Consider the following 18386-nt stretch of genomic DNA (forward strand, 5'->3'; position numbering starts at 1 on the left):
TTTTACACAGCAGTCTTCAATAATAGCTGTTGTGGGTTAAAATACTGCAGTATACTGGGGTCATCACACCTTGTTTTCCCTACCTGCTACAATTTAATTTTGTGGCTGAATCATGTTGGAAGGACAGGGTATAGGGATGGAGGTGCTGGAGTTACAACTATACTTTATAGCACTGCTAGGGATCCTTGTAGACTGCTGGCTGCATGGCTGCTCCCACTGTCCTTTCCCCTTCTCCCAAGCGATGAGAAAGGCATCTAGAGCACAAGCTGAATGCTGGAATCCTTACTCACACGCTGGACAGGCATATGGCCATGTGACAAAGCCAATGTCTCTGTCAGTAAGTGACAGAAGATGATCTGGCCTGTGACAGTAAATTAAGTCTCCTCCCTCCATCTCCCCACCATGTTTGCACATGCATCTGTTAGATGTAATATTATCATTTCAAGTCATATGATAAGGTAGTGAATGAGGAGTATTTGAGAACAACAGTGCCAGAAAATGGCTGCTGGTCTGATGAACCACACTGTTCTGGTGGGCTGGGCATGACTTCCCAGGGAATCTCCACTTTTGCTTTATGTAAGGTTGTTTTCCCAATGAATACTGTGCCATTTCTCATTTGAGTACACATTTACACATGCACACACAAACCACTACATAATTCAGGTTTAAAGGGACCTCTGGAGGCCCAAACTCCCACCCAAAGCAGCACCCACTTAGATCAGGTCCTCCGACTGAGTGCCCCCAACCAAGTACTTGTCTGAACTGGTTCCATCACAGGGAAAGCAGAGAGGCTGCTGTTACAATGCACTACAAAGAGGAACACAAGGCACTTTATGTGCTGGTTGTGAGGGTTTCATAAGTGCTTTATATGAGGTGAGGCCTGTGCAAGTGGGAAATGCCATAAATTCTCAGTCTATAAGGACACTGCAATAGGGAAAAACTGAAGACCATTTTGCGGCTGTTTTGAGTAATGACAGACTTTTCACTATATTGTCTGAAACTCAAAAATTACAACTTATTTCTTCAAAGCTTTAAGTATTCTTCTTCCCATCCAGAAGGGAAGAGTTGGAACAGCACCAGAGAGTGGCTTGGGAGCAAAACTTCAGTACCAGGACTTTAGCTCTTTCTCTCTTCCACGTGGTTGATAGTTTCTAGGTCTAGTTTGGTTTCTGTCAATTAGGAGGACATAGTGCAATTCCAGACAAACAGGAATCCTGTACGTGAGCTAACAGCTCCAACAGAAAGGCTAGTTAGGAGCATAATAGGTTTGCTAATAAATGTGTGTGGTTTACTACCTGCCGGGCACAGACCTCCCTGTGGGAACAGCACTACCAGGAAGCAGGGAACTGCCCGTATTTGCATTCAGTGCATGACAAAGGTGAAGAGGAGGCATATAAGCACACGAATACCCTGCGGACTTCTCCAGCAGCAGCCCGTACACAAAGAGCTTCAACCACATGGAAATCTTCTTTGTCAACAGTTTTAACTCAATCTTTTACACACTTAACAGCTCTCCAGGTGGGATGCTAAAACAAGACCGGCTCTTACTGGCTCCTTAATTGGTGCTTGCTCAGAACAGTTTAGGCGCACGCTAATAATTAGGAACAGATCAATGTGGCTTAATCAGGGAAAGTGCTGTCTTGCTGACTGCTAAATTTCTTGGTGTCATTACATCCGTAGTATCCTAGTGACAGAAGGACCTTAGAAAAAGTTGAGGTGAGAAGGAATTAAATATTTAGTCTTCTATAGCAATCGAGACATATCTAGGGTTAATAACAGATACATACACACTCTATAGACAGGATGAGTCACTGGAAAATTCACCAGATGCAGAGGCTCTGCATCTCATTTAAACCATTCAGCACAGGTGGGAAATTCATTCCAAATACCATCTCAACCTGTCAGAAATTCCTCTCTTAAAGATGTGATCGACTCCCATATCCTGCACTTAAACTTTAGTTCTGACAGTACAGCCACGGAAATTTAAGTAAATTTGACATTTCCATAAGCTGGGATGTTTGTAATGTTAGAGCTATTAATATACCTGAATAAGTTGTAAATTAAAAGTGAATTATCTTACCTGCCGTGTCAGTGCTGCTCTTGCTGGACACAATTTTCATCATCTTCTCACTAAATAATAACAAGAAAAATTGTAATTTTAGTTTACTAACTATTAAAACTGTAGTGAAGTTTATATTCAACAAAATTAATGGCCTTGTCTAACATATAGATTTTTTAATTTAAATCACCAGTAATTTGTCAGTCATCAGTAATTTTTTTAAATCACCTTTTAGTAGAAGTTAAGCAATGAATGGAGTATAAGCAGTAGAAAGCACAGAGATGTAGCTACATTATTTCTTTTTATTACAAAGAAGACTAATGCAGTTAATATCCATCTATCATTTGGCATATTCTTCCTCTCTGCCTAGCATTCTCATGGAGATGATAAAGAAACTTAAAAATGATTGAGCATTCAGGATTTCTTTACTATTACATTCAAATATATTTTTGTTGATTGATTACTAAAATCATTACAGATGAATTCTGTTTTTACCTAGAAGAATCTTTGCTATTACTTGTATTTGGCCCTTTAAAAAGCGCAGACTGAACAAGACCAGTTAAACTGGCAATCTGTTTCTCCATGGCTTGTATCCTCTCTCTGTAAGACAAGAGAACCGTTTGTTAAAGCCAGATATATTTGCTTTCAGACTTGTTTTTCTAGGTGAACGATTACCACAGGATTGGAAAGACACTACAGAGTTTGTGCAAAGGCCCTTGGGTACAGTTTGCATATACCTTATTGCAGCAGCTTACCACATCTCGGTTTGGACAGCTTTTGTGTTGTAACAGACAATTTAAAAAAACCTGCTTAGTTAAAAAGAACAAAACAAACAACCAAGTAATAAACTTCTAATGACCTCACAAGACAGGCACCTAAAACAATTTGTTAATGCCACTTGGAACTAGTGAAAAAGTCTTTTTCAGCATTACATGCATTATCTCTTTTTCCTACACTGGGCCAATCATTTTGTCTGTACTTAAGGTTTCAGGATTAAAGACTTTACACTTCTTCTTGTCACTATTTTTACTTTCTCCAGACCCAGGGTTTTTGTCTGGGAAGCATTTAATCTGCCCAAGCTGACGACTTTCCAGTCCAAATCCTTTCCACCTGACATCACAACTGTCTGCTTTGAAAAGGACAGAAATGTGACAGAGAGGCACAGGACACCAAATGCAGACTGTACAGCAATATTACAATAAAATAGATTTTATTTCATGCACATATCCTGAGAAATTCCCAAAAAGTAGAAGAAAAGAGATGTAGAACTACAATAAGTATAAGCAATGCTTTCCATAAGATCCAAAGGTCACTAAACAAGAACAATAACTGTTTTTTTTATGCGAAGGCTAACATTTGTGTGTTTATCTGTTTGCATAAATCCGTATATTAGTCAGGTACGAGGGGACTTCCTCAGTCGGCTCCAAACCAGCCTTTTGCTCACCCAGGTGCCTACTCATACGTGCCAGTATGTCATTGACACACCACAACATGGACACACATCAGCATGGGACCTTCTGAAAAGGCATCCCTCTATTACAGCACTTAAGTGTGTGGGGAGACTTGCAGGAGGAAATTCTAACAGCAGGCTGTGGTTTTGGAAGATGGCTAGGAAGAAAACTCCTCAAAAAGCAAGTGGTTAACACCAGCAGCAGCGACTGATGAGAGAAGATGGGACACACAAACTCAGACACAGACTCAGCATGCTGCATGGCCCATCCATCACCACAGCAGCATTCTGTGCACATGGGAGCAGCCAAACTCTGGCCACCCCAGCTGCAGTTGCAGTTTGGTGGCCAAAGCAACAGCATCAATCAATAAGAGTCATATAAACTCAAATGTAGGTACCAATAACAGCCAAAAGCAAGCTGACATGATAAAAAGCAAGTAACCACCCCTGCTTGCAGACAGATGGCTTATCCAGGCTAATTATTTCATTCACATTCAGGGAATGAATGAGGTTTCCTGGGATAGCACACAGGTACCATAGCCAGGAGAGACTCAGAGACACCCAGAGGTTGAGAAAACAGGGCAGCAAAACAAGTAATGAGATGGTAACAGACACAAGCAGGGAAGAAGAGAGTGCTCAGTCAGTTCCCAGCCAGCAGACATGTTCTTAATGCAGTGCACGCATCTTACTTTTCTGTCCTCGTGTTGAAAGGTATTTTGAAGGGTGATGAGAAGACTAGTGAATCTGACTTAATTCATTTCAAACCAAGAAATACATTACGGAATTTCCACTATTACAAGTTTTAAAATAAGAAACTGGTGCAGGCCACAGTAACCTTTGGAACAAAAACAAGTACTAAAACCCAGGGATAAATATACTTTAACAAACTTTAATGCAGCATTTTTGACACTTAATAATGAAAATATTTTTTTCCCCAGATAATCATCACAAAACCTTCCTGGAACTAAACTCAACTGGAAGTCTATCTGTTTTACCAATCCATAAATATGATGTTTTTTTCATCCCACAGTAGATAATCTGGAAACAATTTTGTGCTTCAAAAGATATTATGGCAACACAAAGCTGATCTTGTCCTTCGCCATGAAATCTAGGAAAGTATGTTGTTAAGAGAGAGAGGGAAGTTCCAAGATAGGAGATGATGAAAAACGAATGAAATACTGGAATCAATTGCAGAACACATTATTTTTCATATGGTAAAAGCATTAAGAATGTGAAGAATCTACATGTGCTCTGGAGTTACTCTGTTAGAAACCAGGCAGATTTTTCCTGTAATAATTTCACTGTAACACCCAGACTTGTTATGGCCATTAGCATCAAACATTTCAAAAACAGGTGTCTGAAAGGTGCCTTTTAGGCATTAAATAAAACAACCTGATTTTTGGAGGTGGTTGGACTGAAGGTGGTGGGAGGCAGCACATTCCAGCATGGGCAGGGAGGGATGCAGATGGCCTGGTGGTGGGGCTGTAACCTGGGCTGATGTGGCTGGAGAGCTAGTGGCCCAGTTCTGTCACCACAAAGCCCCAGAGGAGCACGGACAGGATCTATAGTGGACCCCTTTGCCTCCAACTTCCTTATGCAGGGCTGGAGCAGACACTGCTCCAGAAGGGAGGAAAAAATCCTTTCCTCTGGCTGTGCAAGGCCAGGTCTATCAGGGATGCCAGCACTGCCATGACAAAAATTGTGATTTTTTGTTCTCAGCATTGTGTTTTCTACCCCTCGCTGTGCTAACTGCTGTGGAGGGGGGAGGTGGGACCAGCCTGTCCCAGCAGTTCTGCCTGCACTGGGCAGGCCACAGTTCCCAGGCATGGGACAGGCTGCCACTCCAGTGACATGGAAAGACCAAGGTTCCCAGGGCACAGGAAAGGCTGGCACTCAAGTGACACAGGGCAGGCTGGGATGAGGGTCAGGCAGACAGAACAAAGTGGTGCCTCTGCTTGCTGCCACCAGAAGGGTGGTAACCCAAGAAGAGCCAACCCATCTCTGCTCCCAGATTAATTTCCCAGATAAAGCTGCATCTCTCCACCACCCAGGAAGAGCAGGGAGGGTCCCTTTTACAGCAGTTGGGAAAGAAATGGCTATTTTATCAGCCCGAGCACAGAAAGGCATTGTTTCACATTGTTTTCCCATGAATGCTGGGCGAGTCAGAGGTGGCAGCACGGTGGGGGAGGAAAGGAGAGGACAAGGTCAGAAGTGACGCCCAGCAGAACTCTGTCAGACTTGGCTTTGGCTTCTCACAGACCCTGGCCAGGAAGGCAGGGACAGGCCACGTGCCAGCCCTCTTCTCCCCAGCAGCCTGACCCACAGCTCTGGCTCTAGGTATGTTCAGGAACTGGGCCCTGCCTTAGTGTCCTGCTCCCCAGATTCAGCAGGACCAAAGCCCTTGCTTCTCTGGGGAGCGTGCACTGATATGTCAGATTTAATCACGAGATTTCTTCCTCACAGATTCACTGATCTTTCATGTTACTCCTTCTATTGCAGTTAACTGGAAGTAATTCCAAGAAGGGGTACAGCATACTGCTGAATTGGTATCCACTTGTCACAGCAATGCCATTTATCGTGACATGTTACTTCCCTTTCCTGGGGAGATCTTTAATATTCACATCACTGAGAAGATACTTTGTACATACACAGAATAAAACTGGTCTGTGTAACTGTTCATTCACATTCCTGTCCAACCCCAGGCTGTGCAACACGTCACCCACAACAGATGTACTCAAACACCAAATCTGCATCATGAACTACCTGGCACACCTTCCTGGAGAAAAAAATTTCTGTGACTTCCTATTTTATAGTTAAGCTCCAAATGAAGCCATGGAAAGGGGGTAAGAGACAGAGAAATACACATTTCTTTCTATATTACTCTATTATAGAAACATTTCATTACAACTTTTTTTACCTCACTGGGAAAATAAAGGAAACAGGAGTAGGCTGTTTTTCCCAATGGCTTTCTCAGAATCAAGTGAAGGTGTCTTAAACTTTATTGCAAATTCCCCAAAATAGATGAGTGAGTGGGTGTCCTGGAAGGGTGGGAACCAAAGATCAGCAGAATTCTTCTGTATTCTGCTTTCTTCCCAAAGAAGGATTCACAAAGGTGAATATGTCAGTCTTCTAAGGAGAAGATTTAACTCAAACCTTCTACATCTTGAAGCTAAAGAGGTAAGGAAGCTCTCAAACACACCAGGTGTTACACTATTTGACAACTCTTATCCCAGAGCCTGCATCTCATATTCCTACAAACAGTTCCTCTAACACAAGGAAGACAAAATACAGTTTACCTTTCCTCCATCCTGTATTGGTCATTTGACTTGAATTTTTATGCCTAGTTATTCAACACCTTTCACAGAGGAATATGCAGTTTTGGCCCTGTGAAAAGTGTCTGAGACAGTGTATTTGTAAAGCCCCCCTTATAAAATGCTCAGTGCATTGCTGATGGAGTCTTTCACTGTTCATGACTTTACAAAGTAAGGCCATTTTTCCAAATGGCTAGAGCGTCCATCTGTACTTCAACATATCAAACAATAAAGTAGTTTTGTGGGGGGAACAATATTTAATAATCTACACATGGCCATTACACTTTAGTCTTGAACTGCAAGCCATGAGCCAATGATGTGATTACATTTTGTGCTCAATCCAATTATCACCTTTTCTCACTAATATGGTATAAAAAGAAGAGGACAAAAGTTGTGTTCAGGCAGAAGAGAGCCACAGTACACCCCAAAAATACTTTTGGAGGAAAAATATTCTACAGAGTTATCTTGCTGGTTTAGAGTAGAAGCATTTATTATATATATATTTAGCACTATCAAATAATCTAGAATTTTGCAACATGTATTATAAATGCAAAGAGTTTAAGTTAAACAGCATTTAATTTAATGCAGTTTTGGAAAAACATCTTCTTTTCCAATTTATCAACATTTAAACATCTGCTTTGCCTGTAGTAACTTCCAGAAATGTCCCACAAGCTACATAAATGAGCCATCCAAAAATATGACAGCAAATCGCAATTTAAACAACTCATGCTCACACACAAAAATTTACTCATTCTTCCACTAGACCTCAGATTTAAGAGATGATGACCCTTTGAAGGTGAACTGCTGTAAGCTGTTGTAACTTCTAATAGTTTCCTGCACGTGAATATTAACATCTTTTATTTCTTTAAATCTCCATGAATTTGTTTCTTCTCACTGTTGTAAAAGAACTTTCTATGGGACTCTTCTGGTAAATTAATTAACTGCAAGAATTTAGTCAGTCCTTTATATCACAGAAGTAGTTAACTTGGAAATAGGTAAAACAAGTACAAGAAAGCATTATGTGAAGCAATTAAATCCCTCTCAACTCTGTCTTAAATAACAGGCTTGATGAAACTGGCTTCCATGGTGGTGTCAAATTAAAATGGGAAACTCCAGTAGAAGAGCTCAGAAATACCATCTCTTGTAGATCCAAATCTGCTGCAGTTAATGTTCCATAGGTAATGGAACCATTTTCTTCAACAAAACCAGGATACAGTCAATGAGAGGTCTTATCTGTTTTAAGTACCCAACATATTCTGATAAAGTACAGAGATATCCCAGTTCAGCCTTGAACTGCAAAATTGAAAGAGGATAGAGATGGGAAGAGATATCCACTTTTACTTCTGACATTGTCACTATCCCTTTCAGTCTTTCCCCTGATTTATACTTAAACTTGCATTGTCCTGAGGTTGTGACAGTGCTACTTCGAGGAATTTTCCATAAAGTTATGACACAAGAGATGTTTTCTTTGCTCTCAGCACACTCCACTAGGGAATAAAGCAACAGCAGTGCTGAGATGATGGGTTTGGTGCCTGCAGGGTCCTCAACCTGCTCCTGAATGAGTCAGGATGGGGAGTCTCTCATGCCACAGTGAAGAGATGAAAAAGACCTCTCTCCTCAGTAGCTCCAAGGCTAAGAGCTCCACTGTCTGCCCACAGCTGACACCTCTGCACACAGGCTGACTGAAGATGCTGCCATGTGCTTGCTGTGGCCTGGCTTTCGGCACTTGGCATCAGCAAGTGGATAACGTACACAACAGGGCAGGCTACACCTCATTTTACCATGCCTGGAAGAAAATGAATTCAGCCCTATCTCTACAATCCCAAAAATACTCTTTTTCACAGAAGGAAGCCAATAATGTTTATGGGTGTAAACTCTAAGTCCTACATAAGGTAGGGGATACCATTCTGCCATTATGTACATCACCCTTCAGGTATCCATAACAACCTTGTAACAGCTCAATTCCTGATGAAGCAGAAAAAGAGCACCTGAACATGGAGAACCCCTTGTTTAGTTTAGCATAGTTTAAACAGTGTTTACTTTCAAAGTTCATGAAATTATTATAAAGCTAAATTAAAGCTTAGAGCATTTTCTGTTTGTAGAACTCAAACACAATTCTTAATATTGCAGTAGTTAGAAAACACACCAATTTGCATTAATTCCTTTTGATATTTACAATTATTTTTAGAAAGTCACACTTCCTCAAGGTTAAAAATCCCACAACCCATAAAGACAGCTTTCAAAATTATTCTTTCAGTGCCATGTGACTAATACACACCATGTTGAATTTTAAGATCATGTATTTATTTGGAAGTGCAATTATGCAAATGCTGTTTTCTTCATTGTTAATATATTCTGGGACCAGAATTAAAACACCTGGTGCAAAACTCCCTTTTAAGGAGCTGCAGAACTATCTGTGTAGTTTCTCTTTATCCATTCACAAACACCCTTGTGCATATCTGTGCAGCTGACCGAACAGCTGAGATGCCCAGAGAGAAGACAGAAAATTGTACAAATACAAAAGTTTTTGGTGTCCTTCCTTATTTTCAGTTCCTATAATGAACTTCGTAAAATTTTCAATCTGTAAATGGATTAAAATTGGCAAATTTATTTCAAATAATTTCCTAGATGTAATAATGGTGGCTTGAATTGAAATTTCAGATACCTGCAACTTTCTCTTGGAGACAGATACATCAAAATCCAATTTCACAGACTTTAGATTGTAATATGCCCTATCTCATACCCTTATGTCATAACTACCAAACTATAAGCCTGTAATTTTTGTGCGTGGCTGTTTTTCTTTATATTTTTCCATTTTTCCCCCTCCAGTGGACCTCATAACCCACATTTTTTTTCTAGCCAAGCATGGTAAGCGGCAACTAATTATTGAGCAAGCTGCTTAGAGAGAGGGGAAGCCTAGGTTCTGTATGAAGCTCTGTATCTTTCCAGTGGTTAAGGCAATCAGCAGTTACCTTTGGCCTCTGTGAGCTCAGCATTTTCCAGCTATTCATCTTCACTTCCCTAAAGAGCTCTATAAAAGTTAACAGCACAAATAATACGCTAGAGATTAAGGCAGCTCATATAAATACACAGCAACCGCCTGGCAGTGCAATGATTGTTCTCTCCCAGGGCAGGGTCTGAGGCAGGAGAAGCCTTCACAGACCTCTGTGTAAATGTGATCCTTGAAAAGACAGGAGAGATCATTGTCATCATTGCCATTGCACAAAAGTTAACAACAGTCAGGTCACCAACTGCTTGTGATGCTGGAAAAAATTATTTGGAACAGTATTCATGTTTCGATTTCTTCCCTGGGACAGATTTGCTTTTCTCAGCAATTTTCCCTCAAGGAAGATTATTGTAAACAACTGTCCTATTTTTATGCAAATTCATGCTTTACAGGAGATAAGACAGTAATGATAAATTCTTCCCATTTCCTAACACTAGATGAGAAAAACTTCACTCCATAAAGAACCAAAATTGTAATATCAGAGTGTCATTCTTAACGGGGGTGAAATATATTCCCTTATTAGCAGGAACAGAACATCATTTGTTCTTGTAACATGATCTGGCTGTCTGCAAAGAAAAATCCCAGTTAATCATTTTATTTTATTATATTTTTTCCAATGACTGAAATTTACACAAATGAAAATAACTAGGGATTCATCATGGGTTGACAATACTTTCAAATTAATAATGGATGGTGTCACATCTCCCCTAAATTGCTAACTACCTTGACAGACAGCTAATAAACACTGCAGCCTGGTGTAGCAGCCTCCTACACATTACATTGTCCCCAGTCGTAAATGACAAAGGATGTGAAGATTAGGAACGTTTCTCATTTGCATAAATTAAGCCCCAGCTCTGCCTTACCTTGTCTCCTTGTCCTTGGGCATTGTGGGTGACCCATAGCCAAAAGCCTGCTTGTCCACGGGAGAGGGCATTGCCTCGGCCATGCCTGGCAGGCCAACAGCACTCCGTGCTTTCGCATCCACAAACACGGGCGGTCCTGGCTCCTTTTTGAAGGACTGGCGGCTGGGGGAAGACCTGTCAGGCTGGATGGTGTGGGCGGGAATGTGAGGGCCATGGTGAGGATGAATATCGATCATTCTCATGTCAGCCACCCTGTGGGGTGAGGCTGGAGGTGTTTTAGAGCCAAGAGTGGGCAAATGGCTCTCCGGGTACTTCCGTGACTTTTGTCTGTACAAGGACTGCTCCAGCATTTCCGGCTGCATGGATGGGGTGCAGTAAGTGCTGGATGACCTCATGGCACTGCGATGGTAGGTCACAATGTGATCGGGGACATCGAGGGGGTGTCCGGAGTGCGGTGCAGCCACGCTCATCCTCCCCTCGTGAAACAAGTAGGGGTCACCGTACAGGCTTTCATTTCGCATCAGGGTAAGGTTTTTGTTACTCATGTCCTCATCCGGCTTCACGTCCCGTCTCTCCAAAATGGCGCTTGGGCTGGGCGATATCGAGCGTGAGGCTGGCACGCTGGACAGCCGGTCCCTGGGGATGGTGGCATTGCCTGGCACACCCATGGGCCGGCCCCCACCATAGGGAATCCTGGATGGAGAGGGAGGCATGGAGTGGGGCACCGGGGTGGAGGGTGGTGAGCTGGGCATCGCATGCAGAGGGTGTGTGGCAGATCCAGGGCGGGAACCACTTTGGCCATCTCGTCCTGTATAAGCAATTTCTCTCTGCATCTGGAAAGAAAAGGAAAAACACCTCAGATACAAAATTACTGAATGAGCAAAACATGATGTGGGTTGTCTACAGAAAATTAGGAAATAAAAACAAACCCTCGAGACAAAATAATTTTACATCTGCATAGATAAAACACTTTGGGACCTCAGTGCCTAACAAAAATAACAACCATAAATAGCAATAAAATGGGCTGTATGTTAAAGGAATATGAGAGATTTAAAAAATGCTTTTACTTATGCAAATACCATCTCACCCTAATCTGATATTCACAGCTACTGAAGCTGAAATCAGGGGTTGTGGTGCCAGGTGTTCCACATACATGTAGCCACTGACAGAATTAAACAGTTTATTGATCAGACACACAGGCTAGAGTTCACTGATTCCAAAGCAGGATAAAAATGCTGATGCTCTGGCATCACAAACATATCTGAAGTCCTTAGACAAGAAAAAGAAATACTACAACTAATTAGCCATTTTCCTCAGTGCAGGATTTAAGATTTTGCTAATGACTTGATGTGGCCTTTATTACACAAAGGATACACAAAGCATAGTAGAAAAACACACACATTCATTGACGATAACACAGTCAACTTATGAAAACAGTCTGACCCTATGTAACATGTGCCATTGCAAAGATAAGAGTGATTCAGAGGGTTTGTGAAACACATGCTCAGAAAGTCATCGAACATTTTATCATAGTTTTGCAAGCAGCAGCAGTAAGGAATGAGCAAGCAAGGAAAAGAAAAGGGAAACTTCCAAAAAATGTATTAGTGCTTTGTTAAGATAGGTTTGGCAAAAATCTGCAATGGACATGTGCTTTTGAGAGTGTAGAACCTCACTGTGCCCAGCCATGACCTATCTGGATGGCTGAATGCTGTCAACAACAGACAGGAGAAATTCTCCCTCTAGAAAGCATCATGTGCCTGCTTGGTGCCCTTGGGGTAAGGTGGATGAACAGGAAGATGAAAAAGTCAGCTGAGGACTAACTACACAAGGAAAAAAAATTATCATTTCTAAAATTCACGCTGACAATTTCATCTTCCCTTTCCAGCACCTTCAAGGGATTGTAAAAACTGTGTATCACCAAGCCTGACTCCACATTCCTAAAGTTAGGGAGCACAAAAAAATGTACAGTGGATGTTGCTGATCTGAAAGCTACAGAATTTTCCTCCCCTCACACACCTTGCTTTCATAATGTGACTGGATTCATTTTAGTTACAGTGATCCACAGCAGATGAAGCAAGAGGTTATTCCTGCCCCACCACAGGTTTTTCCACTGGTAAGGGAATTGCAGTATATAAACAATAGATGTTCTTATCACAGCAGGTTCTGCACTCAGGAATTAGAAATTACTTTCCCCAGGGCCAGAGATCAACAGTCTGGAGTATCAAATATCAGAAAGAAGAAAGAAGATAACCTGATTGTGGATGGAACAATAATAAATAAGTGTAACAGAACAAAGGTGTGTACTGGGATGGGTCATAAATGAGCCAGACAAAAATTACAAAATCAACAGGAACATGGCATAATGTTTTCATTTCCACAGAGAGTAAGTCTAGTCTGGAATTTTAAATAAGATATAATTAAAATATAACTATTATAACAGTATTAATCACTTTATAAGAGGGAATTCAACATAGTTTTCTATTGGCTTGAAGAACCACTGCAACATACTAAGCTATATTGTGTGTACTGACTCTGGCCATGGGCCAGCAGAAGAAAATGACTCCTACTGACTTGAGCAGATTTGGGATCGTTTTCTTCAGGGACAGGCAGATACAGATGCTTTCCACAAAGAGAAGAACCCAGAGAAAGAAAATCCTCCTAGATTTCTACTGTACAAGCTACACAATGTCCTGTTTAGTTGCTTCAGATAAAGCTACAACAAATGGAATAGTATCTGTCAAAGAAACCAGAGCCACTAGGATATGGTGGGTTGCAGTGAGAGGAAAATTCCAATGTTACATTGCAGAGAGGAGAAAATTTCCATGGGAAGATTTGAAAGCAACGGGTTTAATTTCCCCCAGTTTCTGGACTTCATATTCCTGTATATGCTCATTCATTCCTTGTAAGTCAAAGCAATCTGTCAAAGAAAAATTCCTATTTTCCACCATAACATCTTTTAGATGGAATATTTTAAGATGGAAAATAATTTGAATATGGGACTGATCTATTGCTCAAAATCTTGTGTCTGAGTACTAGTGTATGCAACACTATTTACTTTTGCTTTTAAATAGCTCTTAGAGTACAGATCCTCAATCAAGGCTCCCTTGGGCTGGGCAGGGCACAAACACCTGGGCACCCAACCCCTTTCTGAGAAGTTCACCTGCTATTTTAAGCCAGAACTCAGGCCCTGGGTGGAGTGTACCAAAGGGTAGACTGTTGGAGCCAGAGAGTCTGGGGTGCCCAGCAAAGGTTCACTGGGGCATGTGGGCTGGGCAGCGACCTGAGCTGGTCACCAGAAGTCAGGCAGCTTTACCCAGTGGATTACAGTGTCTTCTGCCACATGGCTCTCTTTCCACTTTTCTCTCTCCTCCAGACTCTTTACTAATGGTAAGTTTAAAAATGTGAAGGATGGTCTTTTCTTCCTTCTCATCTGTACCTCTTTGGTGTGATAGTCTAGGCACACCAAAGAGGTACACATGAGAAGCAAGAAAAGACCATCCTTCTCATTTATCTTTTCACCACTCTGTCATATATAGCCCACTTTCTGTGCTGTTTTCCGTCTTCTCTCCTCCACCACAAACCCCCCACGTTGCTCAATAAAACCCCATACTCTTCTACATAGGCTCTCTTGAGCCACATGTTCCTGGTCTTCGCATGACTCAGGCACAGAGAAAGAGGATATTGGGTTTATCTGAGCCTCTAAATACTGGGTGCTGTCCCACACAATTGCTTTGAGGGCAAAAGGAAGATTTTTTAGTGCAAGCACAGGATCATGTGCTTTTCAACTGCAGCCATGTAATACATTTACCTGAGGGTGGGGATTTCTTTAGCACATAGCTCTTCCTTGTTCCTACTGCCTATAGACCTTACATCCTTGAAATGGAAATTTGTCTTATCAATCTTTAGGTTAAAATATGGCAAACAGCTAGCAATCATTTCTGTATAAAACATTTGAGGGAAAAATCACATCACTGAGAATCCTTCCCTTTCTGTAGCAAAAAAGATTACACTATGTTTCAACATCTGCTGTGGAGGGTTTTGGTCAGTCAAACAAAACTTAAGTCTATAAGACACAGATTTAGCTAATTTTTTTAAAACTGAGTCTCTATATGCTAAAGAGTCAATGTTCTATAAAACCAGTTAAGTTCTTTATTTCAAAGCCTCTTGGCACACTGGATAACTTGCTATATTTTGAAAATGTCTATATGCACAAAGTCAGCAAACCAGCAAACCATCCACCCAGGGGGGTACAAGAAGCCTTGCTCCTGGTGGCTCACACAGAGGACAAGAAGAGCTGGTCTCTGTGCAGCTAGCAGCTGGGGCATGCAGAGCCGTGCCTGCATGCACCAGGACAATGCCAGCCAGCAGGGCAATGCCAGCCAGCAGGACAATGCTAGCCAGGAGGGCAATGCCAGCCAGCAGGGCAATGCCAGCCAGCAGGGCAATGCCAGCCAGGAGGGCAATGCCAGCCACCAGGGCAATGCCAGCCAGGAGGGCAATGCCAGCCAGGAGGGCAATGCCAGCCAGCAGGACAATGCCAGCCAGGAGGGCAATGCCAGCCACCAGGGCAATGCCAGCCAGGAGGGCAATGCCAGCCAGGAGGGCAATGCCAGCCAGCGCCCGGCACCAAGCCTACCGCTGACTCATGGTCACCACACCAACCCTCCCGCTCAGCATGCAGCCGGATACCAGACACACAGCCTGACTCAAGCCATTATCTGCTATGATCTCAACGTGAAACTTGGGCAAAGGGAAAAGTAGGCCAAGTTTCTGACCTGGCAGCTCTTCCCTCTGCTCTCCTAGGCCTCCTCTACATCACCAGAGAACACAGCAACTGGCTTTGCCCCAAGATTTTCAGACTGCCAAAATACCTACACAGAGCATGTTCCCAAGATGAAGGTTATCCATGCACTCTCTTGGAGACACTGGGAAGTTCCCAACAGACTCCATTAATCACCTCTCAGCCATGTGAAGCTATTACTTTTCTTACTCTCCCTTTGACACCCTGCACTTCCCTGAGGAAAGTGCTTCTATGCTCTGTAAGCTGGATCACCCAACAGTAAACACAGGACACCTGCAAAGAATTTTATTGAGACCTTGCAGTCTATGATGAAAAAGCTACAGAAATACTAAGTACTGATACAATACTGATAAATTAAACTGTAAAGAAATCTTTTATGAAAATTGCTCAACAGAAAAAAAATCCTCTAAAAGTAAGGCAATCCTGTTGGGATCTGTGATATTTAAATGCTCCCGAGATTGTAGAAAGTCTCTGTCTTTCAGCCCCACTGCCAAAGAAGGAGTCGTAATTCATCTGTGCTGGTTTTCAAGGTTGTTTATTTCTTCTTATCTAAAATATTTTCTCTCTGACCTGCAGCAGGTCTGTCTTGCAGGACAGCGTGCAGGGCTCTGCCCTCAGTGGGATGTTACAAACATTCTAGACTAGAAACTACGTGTGCTATATTTACAATAACGTGCCAATATCCATCACCCATGTTGAACAGTGTGTCCCCAGCCTAAACCAATAGAAAAATGCCAACACCACAGTGAAACATGGAGGGCATGAAGAAGAAAAAGGACAAGGCATGCCCAGTTTCCTCCATCTTGCCCCCTTTGAACCCCTTATCTAGAATCCTAAAATTCTACTTTTGCACCTGTGCCACACTAATAACTACTTATATCAAACACTCAGAGCTTGTAATTCATCCTGTAAGATTGAAAATTCTTTTCCATGGACAGAGATCAGAGACAGTGTCTCTCAGGGCTCTGTACCTCTTGGGTTTCTGACCCCCTGCCAGGGTCCCAGACCTTCCAGGGCAGCCAGAGAGGGATGCCCTGGATTGCCACACACAATCCTTTACTTTTCTAATGAGGAAAGACTTAACTAAAGAACCCTCAATCCAACAACAATAAAATACACTAGTTTGTTCTGTCTTCATAAAAATAAATTGACAACTTTATTGTATTAGTTGTCCAAACCCCTCAGCTTCACCATTAGTTGCACTATATGATAACACTTCTGTCATGACTGATCTTTCAGTCCAGTTGGATTTGGAGAGCTGAAAGCACAAATCCACTTTTGAAAAATATATTTTTTTAAAATTTTAAATATTTGGAAATATTTTTAATGTTTCTAAAATAAGATAATTTACAATGAGAAAAAGTACACTTGAAAAGTGCAGAAATGATAAATAGTTAAATGAGAATTTTAAGCATCTGTATCAAAACTATCTGTCTGAAAGCAAATCAGACAGAGGCTGTGAGAGGCTGTCACACTTGTCTCTTCTTGCTTTCTCGTAGAATGCCTTCTAGCACCTATAAATTTCCCCATTCTATTGGGTCATTACAGAAAAAAATCATGCTGGTTGCAGTTGTGGGTTCCTTCAGCTGCCCAATGTCATTATTTGAAAACTTCAAACACATTAGCATAATTTTTAGCTGTTTCTGATCAGAAACTTTTCAATGATATGTACTTTCAGCAGACAACTCTAATCCAAGAGAGCTGAAACATTTCATAAAAGCATCAGTAAAGACAAAAGCTGGAAAAAAACCACCTAGCAGATTTCAGTCAACAGTGATGTTATTTCTTACCAGACATCCCTGAGGTGCTCTAGAGCTTTGGCTTTCCAGATTCATAGACCTGGGTCACCTTGGTTGGAGTCTGATCTGGGGTAGTCACCCCAACTCTTCCACGCTCTCCTCAGCAGGGTGGGTGCTTGGTAGTTTGGGGTTACCAAGCAGTGAGACATGCTGGGGTTTCAACGGCCATCATTCCTTGGCAATGCTTCCAGACTAGAAGTTTACTTGGCAATTTTGGCTAAGAATGGACCCTCTGATGCCCAAAAAAATTATTTCAGACCATGAATCCACTGACCTTGCCTATGCTGGAACTTGGCCTCAGTTGAATCCAGCCCAACAGTACAAGGTTCTAGGAGCTGCCAGGGTTCACATTACAGGGTTCACAGTTTTTCATTATGGGAACCACACGCTGGTAGAATAAAACTGATTTCATATGTTTAAACTTCCAATGAATGGGGAAGTCTAAAACCCAGCTAGCTGTTCTTAACATGTTTCATATCTTTCTATTATTTTTTCCTGGCTAGTTTTCCAGAAAAGGAGTTGCAGAGCTCCCTAAGAAATCTCAACATTTATAATTAACTTCCCAGTGTTAGCATGCACCTAGGTTTCAGTTCATTCAGTCCTTTTGTATAGTTTTGTTATATGCCCAGCTGTAAAAACCTCTGTATTATGGTGAAAGGAGAATTGAGATAAAAACAGAACATCTATGAAACAGTAACTTTCTAGGGTCTGATATGGTGGATATGTCAAGGGAATAACTGGGTCTTTCTTCTTCCATTTATGCTCTTATTTTTATGGTTTTTTCTTTCCCTTGATGAACAGCAACACAATCAGTCAATATAAGATGCTTCTTAGGATGAGTCTGCGATGGTTAGTGACAGTGAAATCATCCAGTCCTCTAGTTTCTATGTTCATAGATTACGTTTTATTTTGGCCGGGGTCAGCTAGCTAGAAGTTGACATGAACAAAATAGGAGAAGCAGAAGGTGATGCTCACTCTCTTAGAAGGTGGAATTTAGAGGACATTTTAAGAGGAAAGGAGGCATTCCGACTGAAACATACTTAGGTGTTGTCACCATAATACCCAATATCACTGTGACATCCAGTCCCCTTATCCT

At 41.7% G+C, this 18386-nt stretch overlaps 1 protein-coding gene across 4 annotated transcripts in view; it reads right to left on the bottom strand.

The window, feature by feature from the left end:
* The window catches only part of KIAA1217 (KIAA1217 ortholog), a 178134-nt gene that overhangs the window by 38650 nt on the left and 121098 nt on the right, over positions 1–18386 (bottom strand). For 3 of the 4 annotated variants that reach the window (XM_053980333.1, XM_053980326.1, XM_053980317.1), the window contains exons 6-8: positions 10691–11523; positions 2555–2659; positions 2081–2130 (exon numbers count right to left, since the gene is read on the bottom strand). In XM_053980333.1, coding sequence (XP_053836308.1) covers positions 2081–2130; positions 2555–2659; positions 10691–11523 — 988 coding nt within the window. The remainder of the gene's footprint in view (positions 1–2080; positions 2131–2554; positions 2660–10690; positions 11524–18386) is intronic. The other variant, XM_053980344.1, reaches the window with a different exon arrangement.

This window comes from Vidua macroura, chromosome 1, assembly GCF_024509145.1.
Source record: "Vidua macroura isolate BioBank_ID:100142 chromosome 1, ASM2450914v1, whole genome shotgun sequence".
In the NCBI taxonomy this organism is placed as follows: Eukaryota; Metazoa; Chordata; class Aves; order Passeriformes; family Viduidae; genus Vidua; species Vidua macroura.